Consider the following 14,867-nt stretch of genomic DNA (forward strand, 5'->3'; position numbering starts at 1 on the left):
AGCAAGGAGAGATAAGAAAGAATTCTTAAATGAACAACACACAAAAATAGAGAAAACCAGTAGAATGGGAAAGACTAGAGATCTCGTCAATAAAACTGGAGATATCAAGGGAACATTTCATGCAAAGATGTGTATGATATTGGACAGAAACAGTAAGGACCTAATAGAAGCAGAAGAAATTAAGACAAGGTGGCAAGAATACACAGATGAACTATACATAAAAGATCTTAATGACTCAGATAATCACAATTCATCACTCACCTAAATCCAGATACCCTGGAGTATGAAGTCAAGTGGGCCTTAGGAAGCACTACTATGAATATAGCTATTGGAGATGATGGAATTTCAGCTGAGCTATTTCAAATCCTAAAAGATGATGCTGTGAAAGCGCTGCACTCAACATGTCAGCATATTTGGAGAACTCAGCAGTGGCCACAGGACTGGAAAACCTCAGTTTTCATTCCAATCGCGAAGAAGGGCAATGCCAAAGCATGTTTAAACTACTGTACAATTGCACTCATTTCACTTGCTAGCAAGGCTGTGCTCAAAATCCTTCAAGCTAGGCTTCAGCAGTACATGAACTGAGAACTTCCAGATGTTCAAGCTGGGTTTAGAAAAAGCAGAGGAACCAGAGATCAAACTGCCAACATTCATTGCATCATAAAGCCAAGGCATTCCAGAAAAACATCTATTTCTGCTTCATTGACTATGCAAAAGCCTTTGACTGTGTGGATGACAACAAACTGTGAAAAATTCTTAAAGAGATGGGAATATCAGCCTGGTATTCTTACCTGTCTCCTGAGAAACCTGTATGTGGGTCAAGAAGCAACAGCTAGAACTGAACATGGAACAACGGACTGATTCCAAATTGGGAAAGGAGTACGACAAGGCTATATATTGTCACTTGGTTTATTTAACTTATATGCAGAGTACATCATGCAAAATGCCAGGCTGGATGAATCATAAGCTGGAATCAAGATTGCTGGGAGAAATAACAACCTCAGATATGCAAATGATACCACCCTAATGGCAGAAAGCTAAGAGGAACTAAAGAGCCTTTTGATGAAAGTGAAAGAGGAGAGTGAAAGAACTGGCTTAAAACTCAACATTCAAAAAACTAAGATCGTGGCATCTGGTCTCATCACTTTATGGCCAATAGAAGGGCAAAAAGTGGAAGCAGTGACAGATTTTATTTTCTTGGGCTCCAAAATCACTTAGGTGACTGCAGCCATGAATTTCCTTGGAAGGAAAGCTATGACAAACCTAGGCAGTGTCTTAAAAAGCAGAGACATCACTTTGCTGACAAAGGTCCATACAGTCAAAGCTATGATTTTTTCCAGTAGTCATGTACAGATGTGAGAGCTGGACCTTAAAGAAGGCTGAGCACCAAAGAATTGATGGTTTCAAATTGTGATGCTGCAGAAGACTCTTGAGAGTCCCTTAGACACCAAGGAGATCACACCAGTCAATCCTAAAGGAAATTAACCCTAAGTATTCATTGGAAGGGTTGATGCTAAAGCTGAAGCTCCAATACTTTGGTCACCTGATGCAAAGAGCCAACTCATTAGAAAAGACCCTGATGCTAGGAAAGATTGAAGGCAAAAGAGGAGAGCTGCAGAAGATGAGATAGTTAGCCAGCATCACCAACTCAGTGGTTTTGAGCAAACTCCAGTAGGATAGTGAAGGACCGGGGAGCCTGCTGTGCTGCAGTCCATGGGGTCACAAAAAGTCAGACACAGCTTAGCACTGAACAACAATACAACTGAATCTCTTTACTGTACACTTGAAAGTAACACAACATTGTAAATTAACCAGACATCTTTTTGTTTTTTCCCCCCCTTTTTGGCCTGGACTGGTTGACCACTGGAGTATGAGACTTCAGCTGGTCTCATGAATGAGGCATTTTGAATTAGACGCAGAGTTCCACTGTTCAGTGGAAATGGTGTGTACAAGAGTAGGCCTGGAAGGAACAAATAACTTACTTGAGCAGGTGGCTCAGGCTCCCAGGGCTCTCGCTTCTGCTGCTTTGCTATCTCTACCTCAACCCACATCTACGGGCTCACAAGGGGAAAATCTGGGCTTGCTCTACCCTTGAGTGTCCATGGTGTGGCACTAGTCTTCTCTAGTCTGGTGCAGAAATAAAACAGTAGTAACACAAAAGGACACATATCGTATGATTCCAGTTACATGAGGCTCCTAGAACAGTCAAATGCACAGATACAGAAGGTAGGACAGCGGTGGCCAGGAGGGAGCGGAGGAACAGGGTTTATTGTTTAATGGGTTCAAAGCTTCAGCTGGGGGCAATGAAAGAGTTCTGGAGATGAACAGGAGTGATGGCCACACAGCAATGAGAAGGTATTTAATGCCACAGAATTGTACGCTAAAAATGATTGAAGTGGTAAGTTCATATTATGCTATGTATATTTATATTCATGTTATGTATATTTCACCACAATGAAAAACACAGTAGCAAAAGAAAATTCTCCCAACGTGTGGGACTTTAGTTTACATGAGAGGAGAGATGGCCTTATCCATGGATCTGCACTGGTTTATGCATAATGCCTAAAACAGCTAGTCAGAAAACTGAAAAGGTCAGCGCTGAAAAACTGGTAATAAGATGTCAGTACGGACCTGTTGAAACGAACAGCCTGGAACTGTGTACATAGCCTATGGCCCCCGGAGACATTCAGTGGAGAGGGTGCCCCTGACAGTCCTGTGGGCACCTTGGAGCACTGAACTTGTTCTCTGGTTGTCAGTTACCTCTGTCTCCAGCCATTCCTATGCTTGTGTAACACAACCATGCACGTCGGGGCCACAGTGGCAGAGACGGAACCCAGGCAAGAGCGCAATAACACAAGCTTCTCTTCTTCCTTAGATTTGACCTGGTTTCCATCACTGCTCAGTGTCCAACATGCCAACAGGCAGAGGCTACAGTGAGTCCCCACAGCATCGATTCCCTCGCTGGCCCCTCTTGTTGGTTATGTGGGAGAAAAGCTTATACTGGATCCCTTTTCTCACAGCGGTTATAGTTATCAATATTCGTCCTCATTGGAACAGATACTTAATCTCGATATGATTTTGTCTTCTTTGCCTGCCTTGCTTCTTCTAGCACGATATCGTCAACTCAGAATGCCTCACTGATGGCAGTGGAATCACACAGTACATCGTCTATAACCAAGAAGCTGATTCTGCCACAAAGGCAGTAGGGAATGGAGTCATGTTCTTGAATCCTACTCTACGCACCTCACCCAGAAAGAGATGGCTTGATCAAAAGGTAAGGTCACAAGGTACTAGCTGAGCTAACACTCTATAGAGTGGTTAGGGCACCTGCCCAGGGTACAGTAAGTGCCTTAAACCAGTCACCAATGCATGGTGTCATTTCTTTTATAGACAGAGTACACTAAGAACCAAGGAGTGGAAGTAGGAATGACCTCCCTTCTATTGCATATGATAAATCACCTATCAAAATTCTGCAAATCAGCCCCACAACCTTTAGACTGGTGAATTAGAAGGGTTGGGTAGGCAAGGGAGATATATTTCCACGAGGAACACACAGGCATGTGCCAGTGAATTGGAAACTCAAATTGCTCTCCAACAGACAGAGGAGGTCCCTCTACCGACTAATGACTGGTCCCGATTACCAAGGGGGTTGCTGCTACCTGATGGGGGAATGGATGACTATGTCTAGATCCCAGGAATCTGTCCAATAGCAACAGTCAGTGAGAAACCATGGCAAACTAAGAAAGGTGGGGCTTCAGCAGGAATGAAGGTTTGGATCTCTCCTACCAGTTAAAAGAAATCACGTTGGCCAAGAGGCTCAGGGGGCAGAAGGGCAATATTGCAATGATTATCAACTGACACCTCTTGGCCAGTTGTGGGATCGAGGACTGTACTATCTACATTTAATGATAAGCATTTACTTTTTTCTCTGCATGTGAGACAGCACTCATGTGTAAATAAGCAGTGATGGTGGTTGATGTTATTGTTTAGCTCCGAGTGAAAGTCTGATTGAATGGACGTATTCCCAGATCATATAGAAACTGATAGAACTTTGTGTTTCCCCTGTTTTGTTCCCAATTATGTTCATGCAAATGAAAGGAAAAAACAGATGGACTGTGCTGGTTGATTTCTGATTGCCTCTCCGGATCCACTCTGCACCCACTCTGCCCGACTCTGCAGGCAGGATTACCTGGGACGATGACTCCTGAGGACCGAGGCACCAGCGCTCCCTTGCCTTTCAGCTATCAAATGGTTCAGCCACAAGGGTAGAAGGAGAGAGAGATTGGAGTATTTCTTCCCCACTACCAGACCACTGGCAACGATTATGTTCCTCCAACTGTGGTTAACCTCTCTTTTCATGACCACGTTCCTGCTGGGTTTTGATAACACCTCCACCTCCCCTCACACCTTCCTGCTGTTGACAATCCCAAGAGCTTTAACATCCCTTACTGGTTCTCTCAACCCTGCCCACATCTCTGTCTGTGGTCCTTTCATTAAACTCTCTTCTGTTAAACCTACTTGTTTTTTCAGGGCAAGAACTGAACTCATTATTTTTGAAATAGTTGTTATTAAGGTTTAAATAACATGCAACACAACGCACAGAGTTTAAGTGTACAGTGTAGTGAGAGAGTACATACACTCAGGTGACCATCATCCCCATCATACAGGATGCTCTCATTTCTTCAGAAGCTCTGTGTGCTCCCACCTCCTCAAAGCGACCACACCATTGTTTTCACCACAGATTAGTCCCGCCCCTTTGTGAACTTCATATAAAAATGGAATCATGCAGGGACTTGCCTGGGGGTCCCCCGTACAGTATGAACTCTTTTGCTAAATTTCACTTATCATATTTTTGAGATTCATCCATGTGACTGAGTGCATCAATATTTACTTCCTCTAACTGATGAAGGGTATTCTATCGCATAAACATGATGCAGTTTGTTTTTCTATTCAGTCAATGGATGACATGTGGGTTGCTCCCAGTTTTTAGTTATTGTGACTAAAGCTGCTATGAAATTTGGGTATAAATCTTTTTGTGGACATTCTTTTTTTTTTTTGGATATACACTCAGGAGTGGAATTCTCTGTCTTTGGGGAGGTGTATTTTAACTTTATATGAAATAACCAAATAGTTCTCTAAAACAATTGTACCAATTAAACCTTTAGAGCGTGCTATCTCTCCAAATCAGGCCAGGCCAACACAGGCCTGAATAAAGACAAACTTGAAAATGTCATTCGGATTCGCTAGTAATATCCAATGGACTATTCTAAAAAAACGGTGGTAGGCACAGTTCCTGAAGCAAGCAAAGCCCAGCTCCTCCTACAGGTGCCTCCTGTCCCCTCCCCACCGTTCTCAGCGATCGCCAGGCGTCAGAAGGTCCCCTCCAGCCCAGATGTGTGAATTCTCACTCCTCAGCTTACCAGCTAGCTGTTAGAAGATGAACAGTTAAGTAAATTCATTTACACTTACACGTGAATGACTGTCAGGCCTTTTAGGGGAAAAGGAGTCTCGCTAGTCCGTGTCACTCCTCGGAATGAGGCTGGCCAGTTAGTTTTCTTAAAAAAAAAAAAAAAAATTCTTCCACTCTAGGAGAACTCCAGCTGCAAAGTCAAGAAGCAGAGGACAGAGTTAGGCATCCGATTTTTCCCGGTCCTCCTGGAGGGGCTAGGCCTCTCAAGACTGCGTCCCCCTTTCTCAGAGGGTCCCCAGGCAGGCGGGGATGCCCTGAAGCCGGTGCTCTGGTCTCCCGCCTCCTCAAGCCCTTCCCCTTCGTCCGGGAGGCGCCCTGGGAGCCTGCCGTCCGTCCGGCGCAGCCTCCTTTGGCACCGAGACCTCCAGGTGCCCAGCGCGAAGGCGGAGCCGGGCTGCAGCCGCCTCCCCGGCGCCGCGGACGAGACCCCCGGGAGTTTGGGCCCCCGCGCTGCGGCTCCGTCGTCCCCAGCCTCCCAGGCCCGCCGCGCTCCCCCCTCTCTGCGTGCGCGGGGCTAAGCCTGCGACGCGCGAACACAGCGCAGCGCGCGGAGCCGAGAGGCGCGCGCCGGGCAGCGGCGCGGGCAGCGGGATCTCGGCGCGGTCGGAGCCCGCGCTCCAGCTGCGGGCCCACGGACGCCCGCACCATGGCTGCCGAGGGACCCGGCCCCGGCGCCCGGCTCTGGGCGGCGGCGCTGCTCCTTCTTGGCCTGCCGCGCCTCTCCACGCCGGCGAATGGTGAGTGTCCGTGGAGCGTCCACGAGGCGGCGGGCCCCGGGTGGCTCATAGGGTCTCGGTGGGGAAAGCGAAGCTCGCCTGGGCTGCCCCCTGGGACGAGCCCAGAGCACGGCCAGCTGGGGCGAGAACGAGGCGAGTGGCCGTCCTGCCACCCTGCGTCCCCTCTCCCGGCTCCTCGAGTAGCCTCGGGCCGAAACGCACCCTGGAGTCCCTCAACCACCCCTTCCTGCGGGGCGCGCACCGGAGAAAGCCTGTGCTTTGATCTCACAGCCCTGCCGCTAGCTTTCCAAGATCTTGAAAAGTCTGCAAAATGACATCACGTCTAGGGTGCCTGGAACCTCCGTTGCTGAGATACGATTTCCCACGTCTATTAAATGTGCTCCTAATTGCACCGCCGGTGATTACAAGACTCCCTCGGAGTTTTGGCTTGGTCCAGGAAGAGCTGAAAGATGAGAGGAAATCAGCTAGGCGAAAGAGAGAGAATATACAGGAGAGAGACGATGGCACGTGCAAAGGCCCTGTGAGTGGCAGGGGAAATGGGATAAATGATAGAGTGGCTAGAGTGCAAAGTTCAAGGTGAGGCTGTCCTTCCACAAGAAGCTGGAGAAATAGGTAAGAACCAGATTATTGCAGATTTTTGAAAATTGACCCATCTTTTTGTTCGTTTGTTGAGCCTGAATTCAGCTTTCAATACTTCTCTTAAATTAGCAGAATCACAACCTTAGATCAGCTCAGTTTCAAAAAGCTAATTTAGCTGTTCAATCAAAATCCCTATTGATTTGTGCAGAAGGATATGATGAAAAAGAAGTCATGAGTTCTCACATCCGTGAGGGGTTTCTAGTAAATCAAGCTTGGGACAAGTTAGGTTGATGAAGTAAAAAAAACTCTTGGCTGATTCAGGATGCTTTGTCTATCTTAAAATGTCATCACTATTTAGCAAACAATATTGGGTAAAAGGAGAAGATTTGACAAAAAAGAAGCACAGTGGTTAAGGAAAGGAGAAAGCCAGAGGAAAACCTCCCTGAGGTTTTGTCTTAAGTGCCAGATTGTAGGACTCTTTGCTCATAATTAAGGTCAGTGTCTTATTTCTCCATATCCTCAGAGAGAGTGTGTGAGAAAAAAAAAAAAAAAAAACCACTGTTAACTTTGAAAGCTTCTAGTGAACCCTGTTAATTTTTAATTAAGATAAAATTCATGTACAATTTACCGTTTTAAAATGCACAATTCAAGTGTTTTTTAATATAGTCCTTATGTTTTACAACCATCACTACTCTCTAATTTCTGAGTATTTTCATCACCCCAAAAGAAATCCCATCCCTATAAGCAGCCAATCCACTCTTAGTTCTTTGCTGTAGTAGTTTTTGGCCGGACATTGAGTCATGAAAAATTAAGCTGATTTAAAGAATGCAACTGGAATAAACTGGAGCTAGTACTAACTTTTGAACAATGTATACTATTGTACACATCTTATTTCCTTTTAAAGAAATGTCCTGCAATCCATGAGACTTTCCTTTCACCCCATTATAACTGCTTAAGTGGAATGCCAGATGGATATGGAGCAATATGGCTTGATTTGGATCATAGAAAATTTAAGACAGAAATATCATCAGACAAGGAGAAAGCACCAAGCCTGGCTGTTGTTCAGTTGCTAAGTTGTGTCCGACTCGCTGCCACCCCATGGACCGAAGCACACCAGGCTCCTCTGTCCTTCCCTATCCCCCTTTTCTTCTTAGCACTTGCCAGAAATGCCTCCATTTCTCCCTTTTCTCCTTTCCTTCTCCCTTCTTCCCCAATGGCGAACTATAGGTACCTTTGCTTTCAAGAAACTCCAATTGCTGAGCTCCAACTTTTATAACAGAGCCATTGAAGAAATTAGAATCTATTTATGAAAGGAATCTTTTCTTTACTAAATATATGCTTAACTACCACCACTTTTCACACTTAGGGATTTGTGTTCTACAGTGATGGAAGGAGGAAGATGAAATGTGCAGCTAACCTGAGGTGTTAGGACATTTGAAGAGAGAGTTTGGTGTTATTAAAAATTCCATAGACCTATTAAAAAATAAGTCAAACTCAAATGACATTTAGTTTTCATTGGACTAATTAGATATGTATCTTATACATAAAAGAGACCTGCTACTGTAATTTTAAAATACTTTGAAACTGAAAAATATCTTCTCATTAACTGAATGCAAATTAACTGTGTTTGGGTAATGATTGAAGGAAAAGATCATTAATTCAACAGGTAATTTGAGTGTCTACCTTATGCTAGGTTACTACCCTTGCTGTTGAGGATAGAATGGCAAGGAGAAAAAGGTCCTTGTTATCAGGGAGCTTAAAGTCCAATAGGGGAGGGACTTCCCTGGTGGCTAAGACTCCATGCTCCCATTGCAGGGTCCCAGGTTCAATCCCTCGTCAGGGAACTAGATCCCACGTGGTGCAACGAAAGATCCCTCATGTGGCAGGTAAAAGATTCCACATGCTTCAGCTAAGCCGTGGCCCGACAAAAGAAAAAAAATCCAGTGGGGGGAAGAGACTCATTAGGCAAATAATTATGTGAACAGAATGTGAAATTGCAGTTCTGATAAGATTAAAGGACAGAAGTACTATGACAGCATGTATCAGGAGATTTTTTCATTTGGTGTAGGAGGATCTGAAAGATGAGCAAGAACTGACCAGGCAAAGTGGGGAAGAAAAGGGATCTGAACAGAAAATGATGTACAAAGAAACTGTGAGTCACAGAGAAAATGGGACATGTGATAAGAAACAGAGTTCTGGAGTCCAGAGTCCAAGGTGGAAGTAGTTTGCGATGATGCTAGGAGAATTGACATGGGGCCAAGTTTTGTTTCAATCCCCAAACGGAAAGGAAAACATTGAATGGCTTCCAGTAGTAGAGTGACTGATAAGGTTTGCATTTTTAGAAGCTCATCCTGAGAGTAGGAAGAACGGATAGGACCAGGGCAAGACTGGATGTGGAGAGACCATACAGGTGGTATTTCACTTGTCCAGGTGAGAGAGGCTAGGGATGGAAAGAAGGCTGGGGTGAACAGAAAGGGTCTGGACTGAAGAAAAGAATGTGAGTCATCCATGTCAAGACGGTCTGTGAAGCGACGTGTGTAAATGGAATCCTAAGGAAAGATTTTACAGCAAGATGACCTACTTTAGTTTCTCCACATATCCACTGAAGTATAAATACTGAACTAGTTCTAGTAGTTTTTTAGTGGATTTCTCAGGATTTTCTACATTCCAAGATTATGTCGTTTGCAGATATATTTTTCTTTTTTCTAATCTGGATGCTTTCTATTTCATTTTCTTGCCTAATTGCCTTGGAGAGAACTGCCAGTACAATGTTGAATAGACGTGGCAAGAGTGGATAATCCTTGTTGACAAGGATGGTAGCAGAAGGCATTCAGCATTTCACCATCAAGTGTAATGTCAGCTATGGGATTTTTGTAGATGCTTTTATCAGGTTGAAGAAATTCCTCTTCATTCCTAGTTTGTTGAATGCTTTTATCATGAAAAGGTATTGAATTTTTGTCAAGTGCCTTTCTGCATCTATTGAGATGATCATGTAGTTTTTGGCCTTTATTCTATTGATAAATTGTATTACCTTAATTGATTTGGGGGTATAAGTCAACCTTGTATTCCTGGGATAGATCCCACTTAGTCATAGTGTATAATTCTTTTTTTTTTTTTTTTAATTCTGCTGGACTTGCTTTGCTAGTATTTTTGTTGAGGATTTTTGTGTCTATATTTATGAGAGATAATGGCCTATAATTTTCTTTTCTTGTGTCTTTTGTCTGGGTTTGGCATTAGGGCAATGGTGGCCTCATAGATCAAGTTGGGAGGTGTTGCTCTCTGCTATTCTATTTTTTAGTTTTTATGTTCTAACCATTTTTTAAATTGAAGTATAGTTAATTTACAGTGTTGTATTAGTTTCAGGTATAAAGCAAAGTGATTCACTTTTTAATAGTCTTTTCCATTATAGGTTATTACAATATATTGAATATAGCTCATTGTGTTACATAGTAGGTCTTTGTTGTTAATCTGTTTTATATATAGTAGTGCACATGTATTAATCCCAAACTCCTAATTTGTCTCCCCCCTCATCCTTTTTGGTAACCATATAAGTTTGTGTCTGTGAGTCTATTTTTGTTTTGTAAATAAGTTCATTTATATCATATTTTTAGATTCCACACGTAAGTGACATCATATAACATTTGTCTCTCTCTGTCTGACTCACTTAGTATGATCAGCTCTGGGTCTGTCCATGTTGCTGCAAATGGCATCATCTTTTTTACAGCTGAGTAATATTAATGTTTTCCATCTTTTTGGTCATTTTACTACATTTTGGATGATGTCTTCTGATTTCTTTTTCAAGGATAAGTTCTTTGTTCAAATGTGTCTGATATGCAGTCAAAAACATTTATTACATTTTAAATTTATCATTTTTTATAAAGATTTCTAGATTTCCTATTTTGTTCTTTTTCAAGTCAGCTTAGCAACTTTTTATAGCTTCCTATCCTTTGCAGATATTTTCAAATTTGTTATTTCTCTAAATATAGTCATCATCATTGTTTTGTAGCCTGTGCCTGTTAATACCAGTATTGGACTTATTTTTAGGTCAGTGTCTGTTATGTGTCACATCTGTTGCTTCTCACTCACAGTGCTTCGTTTCCTTGAACTCTTTGCTGTGTCTTACTTTGGTGGTCATTGCCTTTGAAAAAGTGTTTGCATGGGATTTCCTGAAGCATAAGATAAAGGTGTTTTTGTTTTTGTTTTCCCCTTCCAGAGAGGAGTTAAAATTGTTCCTATGAGGTGTCTGGATACATGTTCGTCTTGGGCCACTTTAGGCTACATCCATGGCTTCATGTATTTTAGACATTCATTTTCTGTTAGGACTACCGTTCTCAACGAAGATTAGCATTTGGGTTCCTAGCACCAAGATGACTCCTCCAGCAGTCTTCAGAATGAGGGGAAGGGGATACAGTTTACTGTTGTCCACTCTTTCATCTTGAGAGTTTAACGTTTCAGACTCTCAGATTCGCGTGTGCAGTAGCAGTGCTGGGGCAGGGAAGAGAGGTCTATCCGATTCCTTGCATCATGTGAAGCCTTGGCTTTCACTTTTATCTCCGGGGTTTGACCATCAAAACCTGTGTCTAATTTCATAGCCCTTTTTTTCCAGATATACAAATGCTACTTATACAAAAGTGTCTTGAGGGTGCATGCTTGCTTCTTCAGGTAGGATTACCAAGATTAATATAGTTATTCAGGTCGTTTTCTGCACACTGCTACCATGTCTGAGAGAACTCCAGTCACCTACAGGTAATGTTTACTCTGAGAAGTTTTTGCATTTCTTTTATTATAGCTTTTGCTTCCAAAGCTTTGACGATTACTGTGTTTGTGGTAATAATTTTGCAGTAGACGACAGCTAAGTTTCTTATTTGATTAAGATCAATATTGAAAAGCAGAGACATTACTTTGCCAACAAAGGTCCGTCTAGTCAAGGCTGTGGTTTTTCCAGTGGTCATGTATGGATGTGAGAGCTGGACTGTGAAGAAAGCTGAGCACCAAAGAATTGATGCTTTTGAACTGTGGTGTTGGAGAAGACTCTTGAGAGTCCCTTGGACTGCAAGGAGATCCAGCCAGTCCATTCTGAAGGAGATCAGCCCTGGGATTTCTTTGGAAGGACTAAAGCTGAAACTCTAGTACTTTGGCCACCTCGTGCGAAGAGTTGACTCATTGGAAAAGACTCTGATGCTGGGAGGGATTGGGGGCAGGAGGAGAAGGGGACGACAAAGGATAAGATGGCTGGATGGCATCACCAACTCGATGGACGTGAGTCTGAGTGAACTCCGGGAGTTGGTGAGGCCTAGTGTGTTGCGATTCATGGGGTCACAAAGAGTCGGACACAACTGAGTGACTCTACTGAACTGAACTGAATATTTTATGGTAATTTTGCTGACGGAAGTGAAACGTGACATTTTAGGTGGGCTTTTTCTCCCTGCCTTTACCTTAGATTTGACAGGGTCCCAACTTGGTCCCTTCAAGAGGTTGCTGGGGGCCCCAGCACGCCCTCCTGCACCATGGTTTTCTTGCCTAAAGCTGTCCTTTGCTTTCAGACTCAGCTTCCACCTCTCCCTGAGTTCACGTCCTATTCTACCCATCTCCCTATATTTCTTGAGGCTTCTTGCGCATAGATTGATGTAGTGCCGGCAGCCAGTGTGCAAGAGACGAGGCTACTGCTCTCTTGGCCGGTGGGGAGAAATGCAGCAGACACAAGCGCACTCATCGTGGGAAGTGATTATGTCCTGAGACAGGAGGGGAGCAACCTGCTGGTGTGAGGTCACCCTCCAGGCCACGGCAGCAGAGGAAGGCAGAGCTGAGGCTGAATCAGGGCCTTGGACACCAAGTGACCCCACCCAGGGGAGCCTAGGACGCTGAGCTTTAGCATACGCGGTTTGTAAAGTGCCATTTTATTTATTTTTATTCAGTATTTTGATTTTTATACAATTTTGAAGGTTACTTTCCATTTACAGGTGAGTGATCACACCATCATGGTTATCTGGGTCATGAAGATCTTTTTGTATAATCTTCTGTGTATTCTTGCCACCTCTTCTTAATATCTTCTGCTTCTGTTAGGTCCATACCATTTCTGTCCTTTATTGAGCCCATCTTTGCATGAAATGTTCCCTTGGTATCTCTGATTTCCTTGAGAGATCTCTAGTCTTTCCCATTCTATGGTTTTCCTGTATTTATCTGCACTGATCACTGAGGAAGGCTTTCATACCTTTCCTTGCTATTCTTTGGAACTCTGCATTCAGATGGGTGTATCTTTCCTTTTCTTCTTTGCCTTTAGTTTCTCTTCCTTTCTCAGCTATTTGTAAGGCCTCCTCAGACAACCATTTTGCTTTTTTTGCATTTCTTTTTCTTTTTCTTGGGGATGGTCTTGATCACTGCCTCCTGTACAATGTCATGAACCTCCGTCCATAGTTCTTCAAGCACTCTATCAGATCTAATCCCTTGAATCTGTCACTTCCACTGTATAATCGTAAGGGATTTAATTAAGGTCATACCTGAATGATCCAGTGATCTCCCCTACTTTCTTCAATTTAAGTCTGAATTTTGCAATAAGGAGTTCATGATCTGAGTGACAGTCAGCTCCTGGTCTTGTTTTTGCTGACTGTATAGAACTTCTCCATCTTTGGCTGCAAAGAATGTAATCAACCTGATTTCAGTATTGACCATCTGGTGATGTCCATGTGTATAGTCATCTCTTGTGTTGTTGGAAGAGGGTGTTTGCTATGACCAGTGCATTCTCTTGGCAAAACTCTATTAGCCTTTGTCCTGCTTCATTTTATACTCCAAGGCCAAACTTGCCTGTTACTCCAGGTATCTCTAAACTTCCTACTTTTGCATTCCAGTACCCTATAATGAATGCAAAAGTAGGAAGTTAAGTCTTTGTCTGACGTATTTCCCTTACTATAACGCGTTTGAAGTCCACCATGTTGCTGCAAATGGCAAAACTTCGTCCTTTTTTATAGATGAATAGTATCCCGTTGTGTATATCTCTCTCCATTCATCCACTGATACACAGTCAGGATGTTTCCTTGTCTTGGCAAGGAAATTGCCAAGCATTGTAAATAATGCCTCTAGGCATCTTTTTAAATGGAAGATTTGAAGGACTTATCCAGATAAACATGCCACAGCAGTTAGTTACTTTTTTTAAAAAGAGTAAAAACTTGTAATTGTCATCGCTTGGCCCCAGGGATGAGCGCACTGAGGTAGTTGCTGTGCTTCAGTCTTTGAGCAAGTGGGAGAGACTGCAGTCCTCACAGGTGTTTGCCCGGGGGGTGTCTGCTGAGGTTAAATTCCCTTGGATCCTGGAATCAGCCTGTGTCCATGCTTGTCCTCACACAGGGAAGCTCTTCGTGCTGGAGTCTCAGAACGGCTCTCAGGGCCTGGCACTGGAGGCCGCGCGGCTTTCCTGCAGAAGCAGAGGTGCTCACCTGGTGTCTGCAGATGAGCTGCGGAGGGTGGTCCAGGACTGCGCGTTGGCGGTGTGCACCACGGGCTGGCTGGCGGACGGCACCCTAGGGTAAGTCAGGCCAGCTGGGGGCACTCTCCTTCCAACTCATCCACTACCCCATCAGGGCTGATTTGGTGGCTCAATAATTGTTCTGTTGAGGCACCAGGATAGACAGAGTGCAGTGGGCTATGGCTTGCAGTACATTTTTTGTTTTGAGTTCTCATATAAAAACATATCTCTGGAGTTCTGTTGCAGTCTTTTCCCCCTTGCTTTGTTATTTTGAATTGCCTTTTAGGTTACAAAAATAATACATGCTCATAAAAATTTCAGGTAATATATATATATATAAAGCACAAAGTGAGTTTCTCTCTTCTTCCCTACCTCAGAGTTAATGACCCTTAACTGTTTGACATATGTTCTTTGTCTCTTTTTCTCTGGGGATGTTCATCTGCATCCATGAGAAAAGAGGAACATGGCATGGAGGTTTTAAAATATAATTACAAATTCTTTCACATTACTCCCATTGAGGAGTGGGGTCAGTGTCCTTTCCCTTTGTATTTTGTTTGTTTTTATATCACTCCTTATTTTTTTGGCCTCACCGGTGTGACCTGCGGGATCTTCATTCCCCACC

The 14,867-nt window shown here is 43.5% G+C and overlaps 1 protein-coding gene across 1 annotated transcript in view; it reads left to right on the forward strand.

Annotated features, from left to right (window-relative positions):
- The first annotated feature begins 5,494 nt into the window (after window positions 1-5,494).
- Window positions 5,495-14,867, forward strand: part of SUSD5 (sushi domain containing 5) — a 40,071-nt gene continuing 30,698 nt past the window's right edge. Inside the window, exons 1-2 of the mRNA XM_027523233.1 lie at window positions 5,495-6,207; window positions 14,128-14,305. Of these exons, the coding sequence (XP_027379034.1) occupies window positions 6,117-6,207; window positions 14,128-14,305 (269 nt within the window). The 5' untranslated portion in view covers window positions 5,495-6,116. The remainder of the gene's footprint in view (window positions 6,208-14,127; window positions 14,306-14,867) is intronic.

Source organism: Bos indicus x Bos taurus, chromosome 22, assembly GCF_003369695.1.
Source record: "Bos indicus x Bos taurus breed Angus x Brahman F1 hybrid chromosome 22, Bos_hybrid_MaternalHap_v2.0, whole genome shotgun sequence".
In the NCBI taxonomy this organism is placed as follows: domain Eukaryota; kingdom Metazoa; phylum Chordata; class Mammalia; order Artiodactyla; family Bovidae; genus Bos; species Bos indicus x Bos taurus.